The sequence below is a fragment of the Ambystoma mexicanum genome, chromosome 6p, assembly GCF_040938575.1.
Source record: "Ambystoma mexicanum isolate Mex_15411 chromosome 6p, UKY_AmexF1_1, whole genome shotgun sequence".
NCBI classification, from domain to species: Eukaryota; Metazoa; Chordata; class Amphibia; order Caudata; family Ambystomatidae; genus Ambystoma; species Ambystoma mexicanum.
Genome location: NC_090935.1, coordinates 557,586,468 through 557,606,444, shown reverse-complemented (window position 1 = coordinate 557,606,444; position 19,977 = coordinate 557,586,468). Strand labels below are relative to the sequence as shown.

The window sequence follows — 19,977 nt, the reverse complement described above, 5'->3', positions numbered from 1 at the left end:
TCGACTTAGGCATGGGTAATGGCGTCGACTTGGGTATCGGGATTAATGAATGCCTCGATAAAGGCGAAGGCGTCGATAAAGAACGCAGGCTTTGATGTTTTCGAAGGCGGCTTCGATACTGTCGAAGAAGGCTTCGACACAGTTAAAGGCCTCAATGCCATTTTTCAATACAGTAGTCGTCGACTGTGTCGAGTTGAGTTTCGACGCCGATGTCGATTCCGCTACCACCAATTTATGCACTGGAGGTTTTCACTCAGTACGAGATGTCGGGGAACTTTCCCTTGATGACACTCTCGACTCTTTTTCGGCTCTCGCGTGTTTAGATTTTGATTTCCCTCTGTCACTTTTTCAGTGGGTAGAGGCATGATTACCATACAGCAACTTCAAGGGGGTCTGGGCCGCTTTCTGGAATATTTTAAGCATCGAAGCCCAAAAGGCCCCCATTTTTCTGGGGATTCATGCTTTGATGGTTAAGTTACTCTCCTCTTAGAAGAGATAGAGGAGGAAGACCACCTGTGACATCGCTTTCTTGACTTTTTAGTTGAAGACGAGAAGGATTTCCCCGAGCGACTTTTTGATCTCGACCTCCTCGACTCAGGTCGAGATTTTCGACTAGATACATCTGAATCTTTTTGTCATTTGAAAGACTTCTAGGTTTCCCCCCCCACCGCCAGCTTACCTCTACGTTCCCTAAGAGCCTTATTGGACCTGGCCTGGCAGGAATCGCACTACTCAACCCGATGGTCTGGGCTTAGGCACCAGAGGCAATTCCGATGGAGGTCTGTTATTGACATTTTCCTACCACACTTCTGACATTTTTTAAACCCTTTCTTGCGTGTAGTGGGAGTAGAGGAGGACACAGTCGATGAAAAATCTGATGCGCCGTTCGTAACACGAAGCAGTTGCGTCAGAAAAACGGAACTGAGGTAACGGGTGCTGCTTGAGCCCTTTATACAGCGGATGACAGCAGCTCTCGAGGGATTACGACTCTGTGGCCTCGCACACAGCGCCCTCTGGTGAAAAATGTTTCCAAAGACGCAGAGCTGGGATATGAATACCATAAGATGAGCCATACGTGTGAGGACACAATCCATTCGAAAAACTATTTTGGCGCAACCGCCGACAGCTGCGGCTTTCCAAGGCTGCTGAAGCCCAATACACAGTGTAACTCAACCACCTCTACACGGGGTACCTCTAACACCTATGAGTGCATTGTCTTCCGAAGTCTGAATCCGGCCAGATCTTCGTGGGAATCCAGAGGACCCTACAGAAGCAAGAAATCCATGTCCAGAGTCCCCTCATCAGAGTGCAGGACCGAGGGATCAAGGAAATCCTAGACAGAGCTTTTAGTTCTTCTTTGGCACTGAGAAAAGGGAGCCAAATCCACAAAGAGCCGCTGAATTGACGGAAATCCATTGCTGCCGAGACCCTCTCTCTTGTGCTGGCTCAGGAGCCTGCCAGACATCCTCCCTTTCGTCACCATGACCAAGGGTCTACTGCATTGTATCGTGAAGTCAACCAGCTGGAAGCACTTCTTCATTTCAAAAGGTACTGTGGGGTTTGGGGTACTTTATCCTTTTGCCATTTGGGGTGCTTCCTATCTTTGGGAGTGTGATTTAACCCTACACTAAGTTCACCTCAACTTAACTGCATTGGCCTTACAGCTTGTGCTTTCCAAATGTGACTCCTCTTGAGTTGCTGTGATTTCTATTTTGAACACTGACTATATAAGAACAATTTTCTAAGGAGAACAGTATCAGAACGTTTACTTTGGCCACCGACATTGGCTGTCCTGCTCCCTAAAGGCCTCCTTCTAAACCTATTGGCTTTGGCAGCGCTTGTTCCCTTGCAGGTTTTAAATGTTAAACACTTCAATGCTGAGATAATTGGCTGGCTTCTTATAACCTATAAGTCTGTTCTGATCTAACCCCAACCTTTCCTTTCTTAAAACAACTCAATATTGCAAATGTGATACTATATAAATGCTATACTGACCTCAAATGACGTCAACTCCGGGTGCTGGAACATGTGTAACATATGAATGAATTACTCACCTGCTTTATTCTTGACTTTTTGAATTGAATCCTACCTTGGGATCAACGTTACAGCTAATTTCTGCTTTTTAAAGAATGCATTAAAAATATTTGTGTATAAATATATAATGTATTATAACTGTGTTTACTTGTATTTACTGATTTAATTGCACAGCTCTACAGCGCACATTACCACCCTTAAGATAAGCCTGGCTGCTCAGTCACACTACCAACTTGTGTAGTACAGGGCTATATTAAAAGGTGGGTTACCTAATACCAAGAGTTAAGTCTTGTGTAGTTCCACACCAGTTGGAAGGTACTAATTCTTACCCAACAGGAACCTGCTGGCGAACCTCTAACACTTTGAGTTCCTCGCCATTGCAAAGAGGTCGATTCGGGGCTGACCCCACTCGCGTAACAGAAGAGGCACTTGATCCTGGCGAAGCTCCCATTCGTGGCAAGAACGCAGCTCCCTGCTGAGGGCGTCTGCAATGGTGTTCTAGGGGCCTGCGAGGTGAAAAGGGACAAGGACCAGATCCCGAAGAAAGGGCCAGCGCCTCAGGGCCTGAGCTTCCCGGGAGAGAGACGGAGCACGTCTAGCCCTGCTTCCGGATGTAGAACATGGTGGTGGTATTGTTCGTGAAGATTCTCACCCACCTTCCCCTTCAGTGACGGCAAGAACGACTTGAGGGCCCAGAAGATCACCTGAAGTTCCAAATATGAAGGGTCTTTTCTTCCAGAGTCCTCTGGCGTGCCACTGTCCAGTGTTGGCCCCTAACCTTCCAGGGAGGCATCCGTGATGACGGTCTCCTGGTACAGAGGGACCTGAAATGGAGCTGCTTGCGCGAGGTGAAGGTGCATGCCCCACCACTGGATCGCCCGCCGGATCTCCTCAATGAGAGTAATCTTTGCCGTTCAAGCGCCCCGAGACCTGTAGCCCTCTCGTGCCCAAAAACTCCTGGAGAGGTCTCATCTGCATTCTGCAAAGTGGGATGAGGTTGATGCAGGAGGACATCATGCCCAACAGCGACTTGAAGGCTTGTACTGTAGCTGACTGAGCCGACAGATGCTGCACCTTTCCCAAGATGGCCATCACTCTCTGTTCCAAGGGGCACTTGAGTCGTGCACCCAGAAACAGAGCGTTCTGGGATGGCTCCAAGCAGGACGTCACATAATTTATGGAACACCCCAGATCTGTCAGCAGACGTGCAGTCCTCGCTGTGTGTTGGCTCGCCAGTGCGTGTTGAATGGGATTAGATGTGCCAATCATCCAGGTAAGGGTAGGGGTGGTTGCCCTCGAGACAAAGGTGCGCCGCCACCTGAGCCAGGCACTTCCTAAATACTCTTAGGGACGATTTCAGGACCAAAAGGGGAGCGCCTCGAACGGATAGGTTTGTCCCTGGATCACGAACCGCAGGTGCTTCCGGTGGATGGAGACGTGAAAGTAGCAGTCTTCCAGATCCAGCAATGCCAGGAATTCGCATTCCTCGAGTTGGCCGAGCACGTGCTGCAACGTGAGCATCCTGAACTTCTGGTTCTTCAAGTACTTGTTGAGGTGCCTTAACTCCAGGATCGGCCTCGGCCCTCCTGACTTCTATCGGACTAGAAATTATCTGGAGTAGACACCGGAGGCGCTGGGGGACAGGCTCTTTCGCCCCCTTCTTTAACATGGCGTGGACCTCCGGTAGCACTTGCGTCCGTGGTCCGAGGTCACCTCCCCCTCCTGGAACAGGGCCAGTGCACCAAATGTCTTGCCTTTAAGCATGAAGTCCAGAATAGGGCCCAGCTTATACCACAGTTCCCGGTCATAGCAGGACAGAATGGGCAGGGCATTAGCGGCCTTAATGGTGGAGGCTTCAGTATAAATGATCCTCTTGCCCATGGCCAAGGGTGTTGCTAGGTCTGAAAAAGACCTGGGGCTAAGCTAATGTCGGAACTGTTGGGACTGGGGGCTAGCTAGCCTTTTGGATGTAGCTCCTGAGATTCTATCCGGGGCTACAACCAAAAGACCAGGGGCTATAGCCTCCTTACCCCCGCCCCCCAGCAACGCCTCTGCCCACGGCGTCCAGCTTCTTTCCCTCCTGGTCAGTGAGCGCCATGGACACACATGACAGGTTTGCTGAGTGCTTCCGGGCTGAGTCGGGAGGAGGCTGGCACCTCAAGTACTTGGGGGCAGAGTCCGGGAACCGGTACTTCTCAAGTCTATTGCGCTTGGGTGGAGAAGTGCTCGGAGTCTTCATCAGCACCAAGCCCTCCCTCCCAGATATCTAGCAAGGGGGCAGACAATATGGTCTTCCGTCTGGACTCACGTCGTTGGTAGAGGAATCCCTCCTTTATAGTCTCCTCAGGCACCAGATGAAAAACGTCCGAGGCCCTGGACATCATGTCTGGCGTCGGGGAGAGCAGGGCTCATCCCGTGGAGGACCTCCCCACCACCCCCCCCCATTCCCACGACCTCCTTTGGGGTACAAATAATAGTAATCAGAAAGATTGTCACCTTTATCGGACCTTGTATAGGTCTGTACCGGCTTCTCTTGAGCGGCACGTGGGCCGGTACCCTTCTTCAGGTCAGCAGGAGGGATCGTACTACTTTGCTTCTCTGGAGACATCTGGAAAGGAGTGGCGAGGGGAGCGGTCCCCATCCCTGGGGAACCGGTTGCCTTATTTGCCACTGCCGCAGCTACTTCATGTTGTGAGGGTAAGGTCACTCAAGGAGTGGCCGTCATGGCCTTGGAAACTACATTCGTGACCTGGCCCTCCTTCAACGAAGACATGAGGGTGATAGCAGGAGCCTTCGTCGACAGGGTCGTGCTCGTCAATGATTAAGTTGCTTTGGGAGGCTGAGCAGCTAATGGAGGCATCTTGGACAATCGCGGTGTCAAGGGTGGCTCAGATGGGCCACCTCTAGATTTTTCCTTGGTTGATCTGTCAGCTGATGGTAAACTGAGCTTTGAATGAGTCAGGGACTTTGTCTTCGAGGGAGCACCCCCTCAGATGTAGGCTCACCGTGGAATTAGTTGCCGATGGGGACCGCATCCTCCCCGAGTTGGATCCCGCCTCCGCGGCGAACCCAGTGGGGCTAGAGTCGTGCAGCTTGGCCTTCTTTTGCACCACCAAAGGCAGGATGTCCTCAAAGGACCTTACGAGGGAGTTCGCTCATGGGAGCCATGCTGCTAGCATGCTGTAGCAATCCTCCTTGGTTTTCATTGAAAAACCAAGGCAGACCTTGCATCCCGCCTCATCATGGTCAAGATGCAGGCAATACAGACATTTATGCTGTCGATCCTTGACGTACACATTCCTTAATCCACACTTCGCACAGCGTTTGAAGAGGCACCTCTTCCCCTCGGACATGGTGAAAAGGCGTAAAGTAGACCCAACCCGGACCGATGTAGCATCTTTGCAGACAGCGGGTCCTCTCTGCCGCTAATCGATCTTCGGTCGAACGATGAAGCAAACATGTGTGAAAATGAGTCAAAATTTGCCCAAAAACTCAAAAGATTAAGAAATTGTTTGGAGAGCAATAAGAGGACTTCCAACACTGAAGCGTGCGGTAAAAATTTAAAATGGCCACCATGGGTGGATCTTAGTGAGATGACTGTCATTGGATAGGGGTTGTATGAACCAGAGGACAGTGATTTCTTTAGAGGAGAAATGCAGTTTTCATGCTAAAGAGAAATGGTTTTCTTTTACCAAGGATTCCCAGCCCGATGACAGGGAATATTCATGAGCATGTGAATCCATGCTGGAGAATAGAGCCTTTGTATATGAATATTTTGATATAAAATGACTAGAAATAGTGTGACATGTGTGAAAGTAGAGTTTGAAGCTGAAATGAATGACTAAAAAGTTTGTCTTTTTTTTGCAAACTAAATGTCAAAAAAAAAAAAATTGAGCCTTTGTTCCCCCTTGCTTGTTCAGGTAAACAATAGACGTGGAGTTATCTGTCCTGATGAGAACTGCTCTGCCCCGAACATGTGGTAGAAAGGCCTTGAGAGCTAGCTGGATAGCCGTCATCTCCAAAATGTTTATATGTGTTGCTTCCTGTCCTACACGGACCATAACGCATGCACCGAGAAGGTTCCCAGGGTGGCTCCCCACCCCTCCAGTGACAAGTCTGTCGTGATGATCACAGACCACTCTGGCTGACTGAATGGGGCCCCCCGTCGGCAAGTTGGTTTCGACACTCCACCACCGCAGATCTGCAATTAGCTCCCGCAGTTGGGAGACCCTATCCGTTTGATGACCCAATTCCTGGTTCTAAGATTACGCAAGATGCATCTGGATCCTCCCCATCTTCAGTCTGGCGTAAGGTACCGCCAGTGTGCATGCCACCATGAGTCCTAACAAGTGTTGGAACCGCCAGGCTGATGTTTCCTTTTTGTTGAGAAAGTGGCCTGTTGGCGTATGCATCGGTCTGACCCTCTCCAGGGTTGGAAAGGTCTTCAGCTTCTCTGTATCCCATCTGATTCCCAGTAAGACCAAAGATTGGGCTCGAGTTAGCTGCGGCTTGCTGGCGTTGACTGAAAATCTGAGTTTGAAGAGTAGATCTGCGAGACATGTCATGGTCCACTGCACCTACGCTGGTGACCTGGCCCTAACAAGCCAGTCGTCCAGGTAAGGGTACACATGATACCCCTTGGCCCGGAGTGTGATGCTGGAAATGCATCGGAGGGACAGGGCCTCCGTACCCTTGTCCTTTACTGCTTTTTATTGTGTGTTCTGTCATGTTTTACGCACAGGATTTCATATGGGACTCCTGGCGGTGCACCTCTCGCTTTTGGTTTTGGAGAACAGACCCATGGGATACCCTTATGGCACCCATGGGTGGGGGTACAACCCTGTGCCCCTAGTTTATGTTTTTGGGCTCTTGTGTGTTGCAGAATTGACTGGTGCCCTGAGTATCCTCCATTTTGGGATGCCCAGGCCCTGTCATTGGAATCGGTAGACTCCCGATGGAGACAAGATGGGCCCCCGTGGCCTCTTGTCTTCAATCGCCGGTTACCTTGATCTTCCCGAAGTCCCGGGAAGCCCTGACTCTGTCCCTGCCCCCCGACTGGCTGTTGGGTGGAAGTTCCATATATGGTAGTGTGGGGAAGTGCCGACCACACTGGCTGGAGTCTTCCCAATGACCGTATGTTGTGGGTACACCTGTGGGTGGGACCTGGGTGAATGGAGTGTGTGACGAATATGCACTTCTTGTTGTGGATGTCTAGTTTCTGGTGTTTGAAACAATGACCGACAGCCCTGCCCGAAACTAGTATGAATGCAGTGTGTAGTGTTGAATGGCGTGGTACTTGTCCGAATCCACATTCCGTGTTGTGAGTGTCTGGATGTAGAAGAATGGCCTGAATGCACCGTGCGCCTGATTGGCTGACAGACTGCTGAATGCCCTTCGTAGTGATTGGATGCTCAAGTGTGATCCAGCGGAATAAATGGGAGATAAACAGTATATCTGGGGACCTCTCACTGCTAGGAATCGTGTTCAGAAGTGTTGAGAGCTGAAGTCCAAACTACAATGAGTAACTGGAGTGAAACTGTTGCTCTCCATCAATCTGAAAGCTACTGCGTATCCAAGGACTGACCCAGAGAGGACCTGGTAAGGCGCCCTCTTCCGGTGCTACGAAGGACCATCGTGCACCAGCTGATCTTTGCCAAATCTCCCTGGTAGACAAACCTTCGACAGGCTGCTGACCCGAGACGGGTACTGCCGCGGAATCCCAAGGAGAAGCGCCCAGACTGTTGTGCGCCACTGTCAACGACCGCCGTTGCCGACCGGAGCCGCAGTGCTCCCGTTGCATAAGAACTTTTGATCCAAGGACGCTCTCGTCTGCATCATCGTCCGTCTGATCCCGCTGGGGAAGGCCAGGCCGTCGACACACCGAGGAGTATCTACCGGTGGGTTTCCCACCACCCAAAGACCACAGAGACGCCGACGACTCAACGCCCTTGCTGGGCCACAGTTCTTCAAACTCTTTGCGGTCCAGAACTATCAACATCGAGGTGCCCTGCACACCTCTTCCTTGCAGGACGTTTACGCTTCCCCGTCGACGTGCACCGCTAGGAAAGAAGCTGGCACTTCACCGTCGTAGCTCACCCTGTTCTCCGTCGGACGTTCGACGACCCGTGACTCCTGTCTTAAGGGAGGGCACTCAAGAAGGGCCGTCGATTCCCTGACGAGGAACACTACAACGCCAGGTACTTTGGGGTTGCAAAACTATTGGGAAGTCTCTGTTGAACAATATATGGACTGAGCTTCTGATACATCTTTATTCTACAGGTTGCCTAGGTTGGGGGGCGGGGGGTTATGGGAGGATCTCCACACAGAACTGTGCCTCGGTAGGGGCCAGGATTCTGCCAATTGTTCCAACCAACTGTTTTCCTCTTACCTCTATTGTTGGTTTCCTTAACAAACTGATGTGTGCCATTTAACCGTGCCGTTGATGCACTTTAACGAGATCTAATTGTCATGCCTGCGCCATGGGCGCATTCATTGGCGATCAATATGGACAAGTGGTTATTCATTTATCTGCAGAAAACTCTTTGATCAACCGCTATTCACTTCTTGGACCTTATTACCCATTTGCGAGACTTTGGTGCTTTTCTATTTTTTCCAACAAACTACACTTACCACAATGCACTTGGCTATAACTATCTATTCCTGGCTATTCCTATTTTTCATCATCGGAACTACAACCCCCAGAAGCCCTAGGGATCAGCTCTGCTTCCACCAGCTCAGGAACAGAAAGGGTGGAGGCAGATTGTATGCAGGTGTGCTGATCCAGGTGCGACTAATTAGCCTGCCTCTGTGCTGGGCAGGGCTGTATAAAAGCTGCTGCCTGCAGGGGCTCAGTCTCTTGCATTAAGAGTCCTTCCAGCACCTTTTTGCTTCGAGCTACGAATTTTGCATCCTGTTGCTGCTTTCTCTGATTCCTGTTTCCAGTGCCTCGCTGCCCAGCTCCTCTGAGCTCACTCCTTGCTGCCCTGCTCCTCTGGGCTTACTCCTTGCTGCCCTGCTCCTCTGGGCGTCCTGCCTTGCAGCCTGCTACACCCTGCTGCCTACAGCCCTAGCCTTTTGGGCTCCCTGCCTCAGCCCTGGTCCTCAGGGCATCCTGCCTTGCAGCCTGCAACACTCTGCTGCCTACAGCCCTAGCCTTTTGGGCTCCCTGCCTTGCAGTCTGCATCTCTCCGCTGCTTACAGCCCTTGTCCTCTGGAACCCCTGTCTTGCAGCTTGCTACACCCCTCTGCCTTCAGCCCTTGTCTTTTGGGCTCCTTGCCTACTGCCCTTGTCCTTTGGGCTCCCTTCCTTACAGCCCTGCTCCTTTGGGCTTCCTCCTTGTTGTCCTGCTCCTCTGAGCTCTCTACCTTGCACCCTGGAGCCTTCTGCAATCCACAACAGTTTACCTGCATTTATTACTTTGTTATTGCAGCCCCCCTGTTTCCGGACTGCTGCTCCCTTGCTTTCTTTCTCGTTTTCAACCCTCAGTTCTTTATCCCTATCCAATTCAGTTATACTGCTTTCCTTTCATTTCCTTCTGCTAGTTTGCTCATCGACTTCCCTATTTCTGGATTTGTCTGTTATGTCTTCTCTTGTATCGTTTGTAGACCCCTTTGTACAGGGGATGTCTGTTGGTTTCCGGCAGGCAACCTGTGCCCCTTCCCTTGTCTAGTTTCTGTGTTACAGACACCCACAGCGGTTGTTCCCAGCCATGAGCAAACAGCGTGGGACTCTGTTATAGCAAACTGTGCAGAAAGCTACAATTTTTTCCTAAGGTCCGTGGAACACTCTTCCCAATATCTGCATACACCCCAAGAGGGAATCCATTCTGTTGTACCTTATTTCCTTGCTACACTTTCCTACTCTTTGTTCTCTTTTACTTTCAGCTGTGTGTGTACTTATCTGTCCACCTTACTTCGGCACTACCACCCAAACCCTACCTGGGTGCCCTGTGCCACTCTTAACAGAGTGCCATCCTTGACACTAATAGTAATTGTGGTACCACATAGAAATTGTATATTTCCCATTATAGATAACTGAGTACAAAGTGAGTTATCGTGATTGTTAGGCAGAAACCTGTGCAGTTCCCTTAGGGACCACTGCAAAAAGTTTAAGACCACAGGAGTAAGCAATAAACCCAATTGGTAGCAGTCTGCACCACCCAGATTTACCTGGTAGCTGTGGCTGAGCAATCAGCTTCTCTCAGGAATAGTTAGGCAGTATATAGAGTATACACAATAGGGCTAAAAATACAGTAGCACAAGCAAACACGGCCAGAGCTTTGGTATAAAAGTATATCATTTATTTAAAACACACTTATGAAAATACACTGGCACTAATATATCAAGCAAGATCAAACACAGTCACTATAAGTATATACACCTCCCTAGTTAATTATTCGACAAGTCTAGGTTAAAACACCACTTATATAGCGAAACAGAGGTGACCGCGTAACCGTAAAAAGGGAGAGAAAAGGCAGAGTAGGAAAATAAGACAGTACCAACACTTTTGAGAAACCACAGCAAGTCAAGAAAGGCAGGGTCTACTGTAGAGCAAAAAGTTCATAGGCCAGGCCCACTCTTAGAGAGAGCAAGGTGGAATGTGCCCAAGATCACACAGTGGAAATGCACTCAAAGTCTTTGCAGAAAAGTCAAGAGGTTGGATCAGTTCAGAAAGGCAAAGTTAGCAGGTCTGAGGTCAACCCAGTTAGAAAGTCGAGGATTTACGGGACACCTTGGACAATCTGTTGCAAGGGAGACCAGGCGGGACACAGTACCTGAAATTGTGAGAAAGCTCCAGCGGTGGCAGTTGTTCCTGGCAGTGGGTGCAAGTCGTGGCTTCAACCAGAGGAAGAGATCTTGACGAGGATGAAAGCTGGAGGTTGTTGCACTGCCAGGGAAGAAACCAGCCTCGGAGTTTCCCGATTAAAAGGTACAACCCATTTATTCGCGGTAGTGGTGAAGCGTGCCTATCCGGCCGCCGGGGTGCTTGGCAGGGGCGATTCGACCATGAGACGGTGCAGGAAGGCGAAAAAGGTGAACTGGTTCGTCCCACCAGCTCAAACGGAAGAAGACTCTCCTGGAAGAAGATCTCCTCTGTCGTCGGGTAAGTGGTGAGTTTCGTACAGCAGGGCTCCACCGGTGGTGTCGTTGTAGATTGCTCAGCTTCTCCCCTCTTCGGATTCTTTAGGTCCTGTGGCGACTTCTGAAGTTCCAGTCCCCAAAGCCCTGATTTTATGCAGCAAAACCCCCATTCATCAGCCTAGCTGTCACTCAAACATGCTAAGTGGTGAGCCGGGCGGATCACCACTGGGCCAATCACACAAGAGTGCGACTTGAGTTGCCAAGGCAACTCAGTCCAGGGTGCCTAATCCCCCTCCCACACATCCTGTTGACCCCAGACAGAGTGGCACCATTTGGAGGGCTTCTGTGGAGAAGCCTGCCAAAAAGTGGAACAAAGGGCTCGACTTGGGTTATAGTTTCAGAGGCAGAACACAAATGCCATTTTAAAACCGAGTTCTGGCAAAAAGACCCAACCGTGGAATAAATATTAAATAACCCGGCGGTATCTTTAACATTGCACCAAAAAGTGGTGCATTTAAAATGAATGGGAAAATCCCATAGGAAATATTCTGGTGGAATATTTTGCGTGGTATCCACTGCCACCAGCCAGAAACTCGACAAGGGGGGACTGGACAGTGCCCCCTTGGAAAACAGACCGAGGGGCACTCGAATTACCCCTACCAGTACTTCCACAATATGATGGTTTGTACTGGTTCTGTTCACAATTTGAGACTAGCAAAGTCAATGGTGACTTTACATGCCCTGGGAGACAGTAGTCAGTCCCAGGGTATGGAGTCTATGTTTGGGGGTCACTATGACACCCCTGTGTGCAGGATTGGAAAGGGAAGGAGTTATTATTCTCTTTATGGAAGCCAGGAACGGAATAGACTGACTAACAGGGGCTTTTTCTTTAATAACTTTTTCTACAAAGTCTATGTCAGGAAGAGTTTCCCCTGTGTCTATTTCAAAATGCGCTGCTGCCTTGCGCAATAGTGCATTAAGGGAAGGTTGGTCATCTATGGGAGAGGTGTTTCCAATAGGTGAATCCTTGGGAGGAGAAGGGTGAAAGGCATCAGGGTCTGAGTGCACAGATGGGGATTGCCAAGGCTGCACTGATGGGGATTGCCAGGGCTGCGAGGTGGCTGTATCTTCTTCAAAAACTCCTGCACTAGTGTAAGGATCTTCTTCAAACCCCTCTTCCTCATGTTCTTCTTCTCCACCCAACCCCTCCTCATCTTCTTGGAGGTATTGCTCCTCTTCAGTGAGGTTATATACGTCTGTAGAAAGGTGAAACAGTCTAGGGATCTTGACCCTAGGGTCACCCTTGGGCCATTCTCCTGGTCTTTTGTGTGTGGGTGGGTTTTGGCTTCCCAAAAACCTTTCCATTTTTTCCATACAAGAATGGAGTCTTTCAAGGGTCTCATGGGGGACCCCCTGAATAGTCTAGAGGGGGGAAATCAGTGTTTTCGCCTTCCAAACGCTTAGAACGCTCCCACAACGTCGAAAGTTTTCCCTCGCCCTCAGAAAAGCCCTCCGGTAGTTCAGAAGTGCCCTTAGATGAAGGGGGCAGTTCTTGGCTACTCTTGTGCTTTTTCGGCATTTCTATAGCTTTTGGTGCGGTATTCGACGTCTGTTTCGTCGTCCGCTTAAGTTTGTCTTCGGAAACAATTCTCGCCAGGCTCTCGACAACGAGTTCGTCAGTAGAGGGCTCTGTTATCGACGTTGCCTGCGTTACGCGTTGTTTCTCGACGCCCGCTCTATGGAGCGTTACGTCGGATGTTTTTGAGGTAGCGCCCGTGTTTGATGAAAGCCCAATCGCTGGTCGCGGCTGCGTTTGCGGGTGGGGCTTGAGAACCTTACGGTCTGAGGTAGACGCCGGAGTGCCCTGCGTCCCCTTCGGCGCTGATGGATCCTTCGTATTCGACGAAGAAGAGCCGTGGGTTGTGTGCTTAGGCCTATGGGGTCTATGTGCGTCCTTGTCGCCGGGGTGTTCATCCCTATAAGCAGGGCGTGAGCCGAGCCCGTCGGGGCCGGGGACGGATGTCGAGGAGCGCAAGCGCTCCTTCTGGGGGTTAATGACTTCCGTAACGGACGTCGAGTTATCACCCTCCTCGTCACTTTCTGTAACAGCGGCAGCGGGTGAGGAAACTGACTTCGACATAGCGTAGTCTGCCCACCTCTTAATTTTCCGTTCTTTAAGAGTTCTTGGTTTCAAGAGCTTACAGGCCGCGCAGCTGTCCTCCTTATGATCGAGGGGCAAGCAACGATTACAGAGCTTGTGTTTATCCTTCCAAGTGTATTTGCCCCTACAGCGTGAGCAAAACTTAAAAGGTGTCCTCTCCATAGCTGAGGCAATAATAACTGGTGATAACAACCCCAAGGGAAAGATAGGGGAGAAAGAAAGACATTCTCAAAGAGAAGATAAAAGTTCGAACCCCCACTCTCCCTACTGTATGTTGGCCGTCGAGGCCAGGCCACGTGTTCGGCAGCGCCGAAGGATCCCCTCCGTCTCTTCCCCTCCGTCGAAAACCTGTTCGGCGGAAAAACAGCTTCACAGCTAACGTCGAGTGGAGGGATCTTTAAGAATATAATAAGTATAATTAAGGACCGAGGTCCGTAGTAAGTATTTTGCAATGTCTCTCTAGGAGCTCCACGTAAGGCGACCAGAAGCTGGGCGGAAAAAAACAATCTGAGGGACCTCGACGCGTGAGGGATTGTGGGTACGACGCACGTCACTATAGGGATAGTGTTACAGACACGCCTTGTCGACGTCCCCTTTTCGACTACGAAAAACAAAATGCAATACTCCGCAGTGACCACTGGATGTCGGACCTATGCACAGCATGTGATTCTAAGCAGATTAACAAACATCAGAACCTTGAATATTAATTATATAAAGACTGTTTGCAGACATACCTTTGTGGGTGCTTGGGGACTACACTGTACTTAAGAACCAGCCCGCATCACCTCCTGAGAAGCTAGGCCTTGATTGCTCGTCCATTGCTACCTTATAGAGAATCTTGGCAGGGGTCCTCTGTGCCTCTCCTCTAGCAAATAGAGAGCGGAAGTACAGACCCCCCCTCTGGCGTCTTCACACGGAGTAGTGCTGCAACCGTGTTCGTTATCCCTGTAAAGACCTGCAGAGCTCAATTCAGCCAGAATGGCAGGACCTTGTACTGAAAGTGCAGTCTCATGACCGTGAATCTGAGAAATTGCCTGTGCGGCTGCCCAATCGGAACGTGTAAATATGCGTCCTTCGGGTCTAGGGAGCGTATCCAGTCTCCCTCAAATAGCGCCTCTGCTATCTGCGCAGGCGTCACCATCTTGAATTTCTTGATTAGTAGGGAAAGATGGAGAAAAGAAAGGTCCTGGGCTACCCTCAGCCCCGCCTGGTTCTTATGAATGGCGAAGATCCTGGAATAGAAGCCTGAACCCCTCTGTGAGGGTGGCACCTGTTCCACCGCCTTGATCCGCACCAGCAACACAATCTCTGCCAGTAGTGCTGGGATCCTATCTGAATGACTGGAGGGGAGGATGGAGGAGGGGCTGTAATTGTGAGCCGGAAACCCTAAGGTGATCACAGATAACACCCAAGAGTCTGGCTGTGAAACACCATACGCCACTGGGGAACTGTTCACCTGGGCGCCACCCCCCCCTCAGGTAGCTGATGAGGAGGGGGACTGAAAAAAAAAAAAAAACTTGTGCGCTGCTGTTTGCACTGAATGCTGGGGGACCTCTGGTTGCCTGGCACTCCTCTCCTGGAATCCCCTGAAGTCCCCAAAGACCCTGGGCTTTTGATCAGACCTGCTTTCTGTTTGTCCGAATTCCTTGGTGGCCGGCTGAGAGGGTGTCTTTTTTTTGGTGAGCTCTTAGTCGGTGGACGAATGTAACAAGTCCACCCGCTCGAATGGAACGTCTAGAATGCGATCCTGCACATCCGTATGGAATCTAGTGGCATGAATCCATGCCGTGTGCTGTATGTCCGTGGCCACGCAAAGTCCTCTGCCAGCAGCGTGGATGTGTGCCACTGACGCCACCATGAGGTCCTGTGCTATGAACTTAGCCTCCACCAGGCCAGCTTTAAAGGCTGCCTGCCTATGCACCTGGATACGTGGTAAGAACTCTGTGTTCTGCTCAAACTATTTTTGGTTGGCTGCCACCAAAATGGCATCCGCATTGGCCCGACGAAGGTGAAGACATGAGTTTAGGAAAATCTTCTTGCAAATGCTTCTAGTAGCTTATCTTCTTTAGAGAGGAGGGCTGCTGCTGTCGCAGACTAGGAATTAGCATACATAGATGCAGCCGCTATGACCAAGGTATGGGGCTGCGGATGAGAGGACCACCCAATCCGTGCGCCTATATTTTGCATCCAACCTCCTGTTTATCGGTTGGGTGTCATGAGGTTTAAGTCACCCCTTCTTAGCTAGTTAGGCCATGTCCTTTTGCAACTGGATTTCTGACTTGCCCGCTGCCCTTAGGGTCAGAATCTCAGCCAGCACTCCCGCTTCTGGCTGTTCCTGCTTGGGATGAGATACCTCAAAACTCTGCCAACCCCTCCATGCGTTCGTGCAATGCTTAAGCAGATGCTGAAATCTCCACATTCTCATTGCCATCTGTGTGCTGCCCATCTGCTGCCTGCTGGTCTGCACTCATAGAAGGCGATGTCGGTGTATCCGGTAGCTTGGGTGATGCTACAGCGATGGCCAATGCTGGAGGCGGAGCCCCCATGCTGGTGCTTAAAGGCCCTTGTGGGACCACAGCAACAGCCCCCAGATCTGATGGTGCTGTAGGCTGCATAGGGCCCAGACGTGCTAATGGCCGTCTGAGCACCCGGGTGCTGGCGGCTGCCAAGGTAGAGTAAGCTGTGCAGGCTTGATATGGGTCTTTATTAAGCTCCCGGTCATTTGCAGCAATTTCATCAGCGTCATACATTTGTCAAAAAATCTCTCCTCGCACCCATGCAAGGACTTTTCCTGGCCCACCTGCGAGAGGTTCTGAGCCGCTGCTGTAGGTGTGAACATAGCTAAAGGAGTCCACCCAGACCCCAATCTTGCCTGTTGGCATCCCTCCTCCGTGTACCTAATCGTAGTTCAAGACATGGGATATGCTGTGCCCCACGATGTTAGCCCGGAGGACAACTCCACCCTCAGTGCAAACATGGTGATTGGTCTGGCCTCTGATGCTGCAGGGGCCCCCACCGCATGTACTTCCTGCACGTTGGGTCTTGGTGTGGCCTCTTGGCTGGGCGCCCTCTTGTCATTAAATGCCATTTTGTATGCCATGCTCACCCCAGGAATGCGCGGGAAAGTAATGTCCGGCGCAGGGCCTGGAGCAAAAGGCCCTCTGTGGCCCTCACGAGAAGGCTCGGTAGTAGTTGAGACCTCGGGGCTACCTCGGTAGGCAGGGGTGGACTGGGAACTAAAAGAGGCCCTGGAGATCATTTTCAAAGTAGCCCCATATTACACATTTTCAGCAAGCCCAAGCCTTTTCCAATGAGAACATTTGGAAATGAACTATGTTACGACACAAAAGAGCCAATGTGCAGAGGCCTAATGAGAAATCTCCAGAGATCCCTATATGTCAGTCCACCCCTGCTGGTAGGCTTAACACCCTCTGACCTACGCCCGTTAGTTTTGCGTACCGGCGTCCCCATCGGCCTTGGGCCTGGTGGAAGAGCTAAGTTGCCCTATCAGGTGATACCCCGGAACTAGGACCTGGCGGTCCCTCAGCCGCGATCCCAGTAGAGCCCCTCAACCCGAGGGATGGTAACTATGAGCCTTGGGAGACTGACTCCCAGAAGGATCCGGAAGACAATTCCCGCTCAGTGGATTCCCTGGACAGGAGTCACCTTTGCGGGGTACTATTCTCCAGCCTCGGTTTCCTGAGCACATAGTCCTTATATGAATGCAGTGTCAACGAGTTGCACAAAACGCAGCCGTCCCAACGATGTTCGGATCCCAAGCAATGAAGGCAGATCTGAGGCCGGGAAGGGGCCGTCGCAGGAGGACACACCTGCTAAATCCTGCCATACCCGACATGCACTGTAGGCTAGTGAAAGAATAATAAAATACAAAAAACACGGGGAAAGTGAAGCACCGTGGAATTAGCCCAAAGAAACACTCTGGGAACCACAGATGATGTGCTTTTTGTGGGGGCAAAAGGTTCCGGTCCCTATGGAGGGACGCCCATGCAGTGAACTCACAAAAAGAATTATACCCCTTAGCACTTTAGGGATAAACCACTGGGTTTGGTGTAAGACGGATCTAAGTATCTGTTCTGGAAGTCAATGACTCCTTGTTTCTTTGGAGAGTTTGAGGTGGGAGATCTTATTTCGTGCTCCTGCAAGGCAATTAGGTTTAGAGAGTCAATCAATTAAAAACTGAAATACCAGCCTAGATTTAGATGCATTTATTTTAGATGGGGGAGGGGGGGAGATTAGCAATCATATTATCTACAGAAAATGAAGAGATGTATGTTGAAGCATGAAAAATGTGGTAGTTGCAAAGGTTGACCCGCACTTCAGAATGGTAATTTCAGACAGGTGTATTGATTAACCATACTGCCCTTCTAGCTCAAAAGATGACTTTGCTTTTTCAACTTTCCTCAGGGTTTGAATGCTATTGGGATGGATGCACGTGTTTTTTTTTTATTATTTCCCTTCTTGTTTTTTTCGAGAGTTTGTCTAAGGTTGTAAAAAGATACTGCTTTCAAAATCATTCAGACCCCCTTTAAATGCGTAATGTGTACTTTGATGGACCTCCTCAGGAGGTTCAATAACATTACTCTGTTATCCAAAAATGTGTAGAGCGTCTGTGCCCGAATGTCAGTTACATTCCATTTTTAACATATCTACCTTGTGTTGGAATTTCTAATGCTCTACTTTTACTTATTTGATTAACAATTTGGCATATAAAGTGTTAAAACTTACACATTTGCTCAAATAAATACAATATGAAAAAGGCAGGTGAAAAAACTACAAACCGTCTCTAACCTCTTGGCAAAGTTTACAGCCAATGTTTTAAAAGCTTTTATGCTGTGCAAAATCACATAGTGGTTTCACAACTGCATCATTTGTACAGATATTGCGCCCTCACCCATGGGTGTCCAGACTCTGGTCTGTGGAGGAAAAGAGAAAACAGGGAAAGGGAGGGCTAAAGTAGGTACAGGGTTAGTCAAACACAGACTTGGAGAACCGCAAGCATGGAGGAGGGCAAGCATAATGCTTGTAGATGTTTAGATGAAAGTTGATCCAGCTAGTGGATTGAAGAGGAAGTGCAGAATTAAGAGTTTAAGTTATATAGTTGTCGGCACTATTGAGGAAAGTTCTCAAGTAGACACCTGCAGTGTAGTGGATGATTTGTTTGGGCTTGATATTACTGATCTCAACACAAACCAGAATTCCAATTCAGGGACTGCACAGTCTAGCTGGCAGGAGTAGCAGAGCCAAGAGTACACTGTGTAAATGTGGAAGGAAACATTAAAGGATAACGAAAGATGGTATGGAGCTCTGTCCATCTGTTTGTCATGAACGTGTTTTAATAAATTGTATTGCCGTCTAATAAATGAGAGCACAAGACTGCCTAGCCTCTTCTGCATGAGAGAGGAAGGATTCTTAATGTGATCTATTGTTGACTAGCATAGCAAAGAAAACAATATTGTCGTAAAACAAATGCACACCATAGCAAATAAACATGAAAATGTAGATCAGAGTGTTTTCAAACAAGGAAAAAGAAATGCATTCACAACAGTGACTAGACCAAAGACCTCAATTGGGAACCACCTTCTCCCAAAGGAGGAAGCCCTGGAGTTGGATAATAGTACAACAACTCATCACTTTAGACTCCAATGATCCCCATCAACTATACCTACTGGACTGCAGATCTGCAGTTCTCCGGTTTCATCAATATGGCCCTTGTATATTGCTTCTTACAAAAGCACTTTATATTTTTTATAAAATACAAAACAAAAATACAGTGCTCGATAAATAAAATATTTTCCTACTGTGCAGAAACAGCATGGTATTAAATACGAGTACCAACAAAAATACGCCTGTTGCTTTATAACTAACCACATGAGTACACAGACCTGATCTTGGAACTCAGTACAATGTGCGTTTCTTTCTCTGGGGAACACAGGGAGTGGTCTTGGCTGCTGTCTGTATTAAGGGAAACTGAATCCGACATCCTGGATGGAGAGGAACAGTTGCTGTTGTTCTGATTACTGTTGTGGGTGACTTCATCCAACAGCGAATCTGCGTCCTTATCTGAACAGAAAAGAAAATCCAATGGCATTATTTTGGCATTCAAATTATGTTTGAGCATCAAACAAGCATAAGTATATATCCTAAGAGCAATTCACTTCATATAATGGCGGTTAGAATTTCAACTCATGATAACCAAAACATACCTTTTTACCTCTACTCATAGTTACACTTTCTCCATTGCTCAGTGCATTTTTATTGTACAATTTCCACCAGCCATGCCACTTACTGATCTCCAAAGAAACCTAATGAACATTAAGACATCCATACAAGGTGACGCTTTAGAGGCTCTACTCATTCAGGTTACCTATTCTCTCATCAGTGGAAACCATGCTCAGCTCCCCTCCATTTTCATACTTGGAAGATCTTACCGCTGCCTTTGACACTGTGGCTCAACCCTCCCTCATTCAAACTCTTTCCGTCCTTAACCTCAAGGGCACACTACTCGCCTGCGTCTCCTCCCAGTAACTCAAGCTGCTCCTTTTCCATCTTGTGGGACTCCAGTCCCTCTCCCCGAACACCTCTTCCAGTGGCTGCCCCTCAAGGACCAGTCCTACTCGCCATCGTCCTATACCCTACAACCTCAGAAAAGTTATGCCTACATTTGGCTTTAACCATCAGCC

At 49.3% G+C, this 19,977-nt stretch overlaps 1 protein-coding gene across 5 annotated transcripts in view; it reads right to left on the bottom strand.

Annotated features, from left to right (window-relative positions):
- ERBIN (erbb2 interacting protein) overlaps positions 1–19,977 on the bottom strand; it is a 2,559,118-nt gene that overhangs the window by 393,756 nt on the left and 2,145,385 nt on the right. For all 5 annotated transcript variants that reach the window (XM_069627374.1, XM_069627371.1, XM_069627370.1 and 2 more), the window contains one exon: positions 19,180–19,357. In XM_069627374.1, the coding sequence (XP_069483475.1) occupies positions 19,180–19,357 (178 nt within the window). The remainder of the gene's footprint in view (positions 1–19,179; positions 19,358–19,977) is intronic.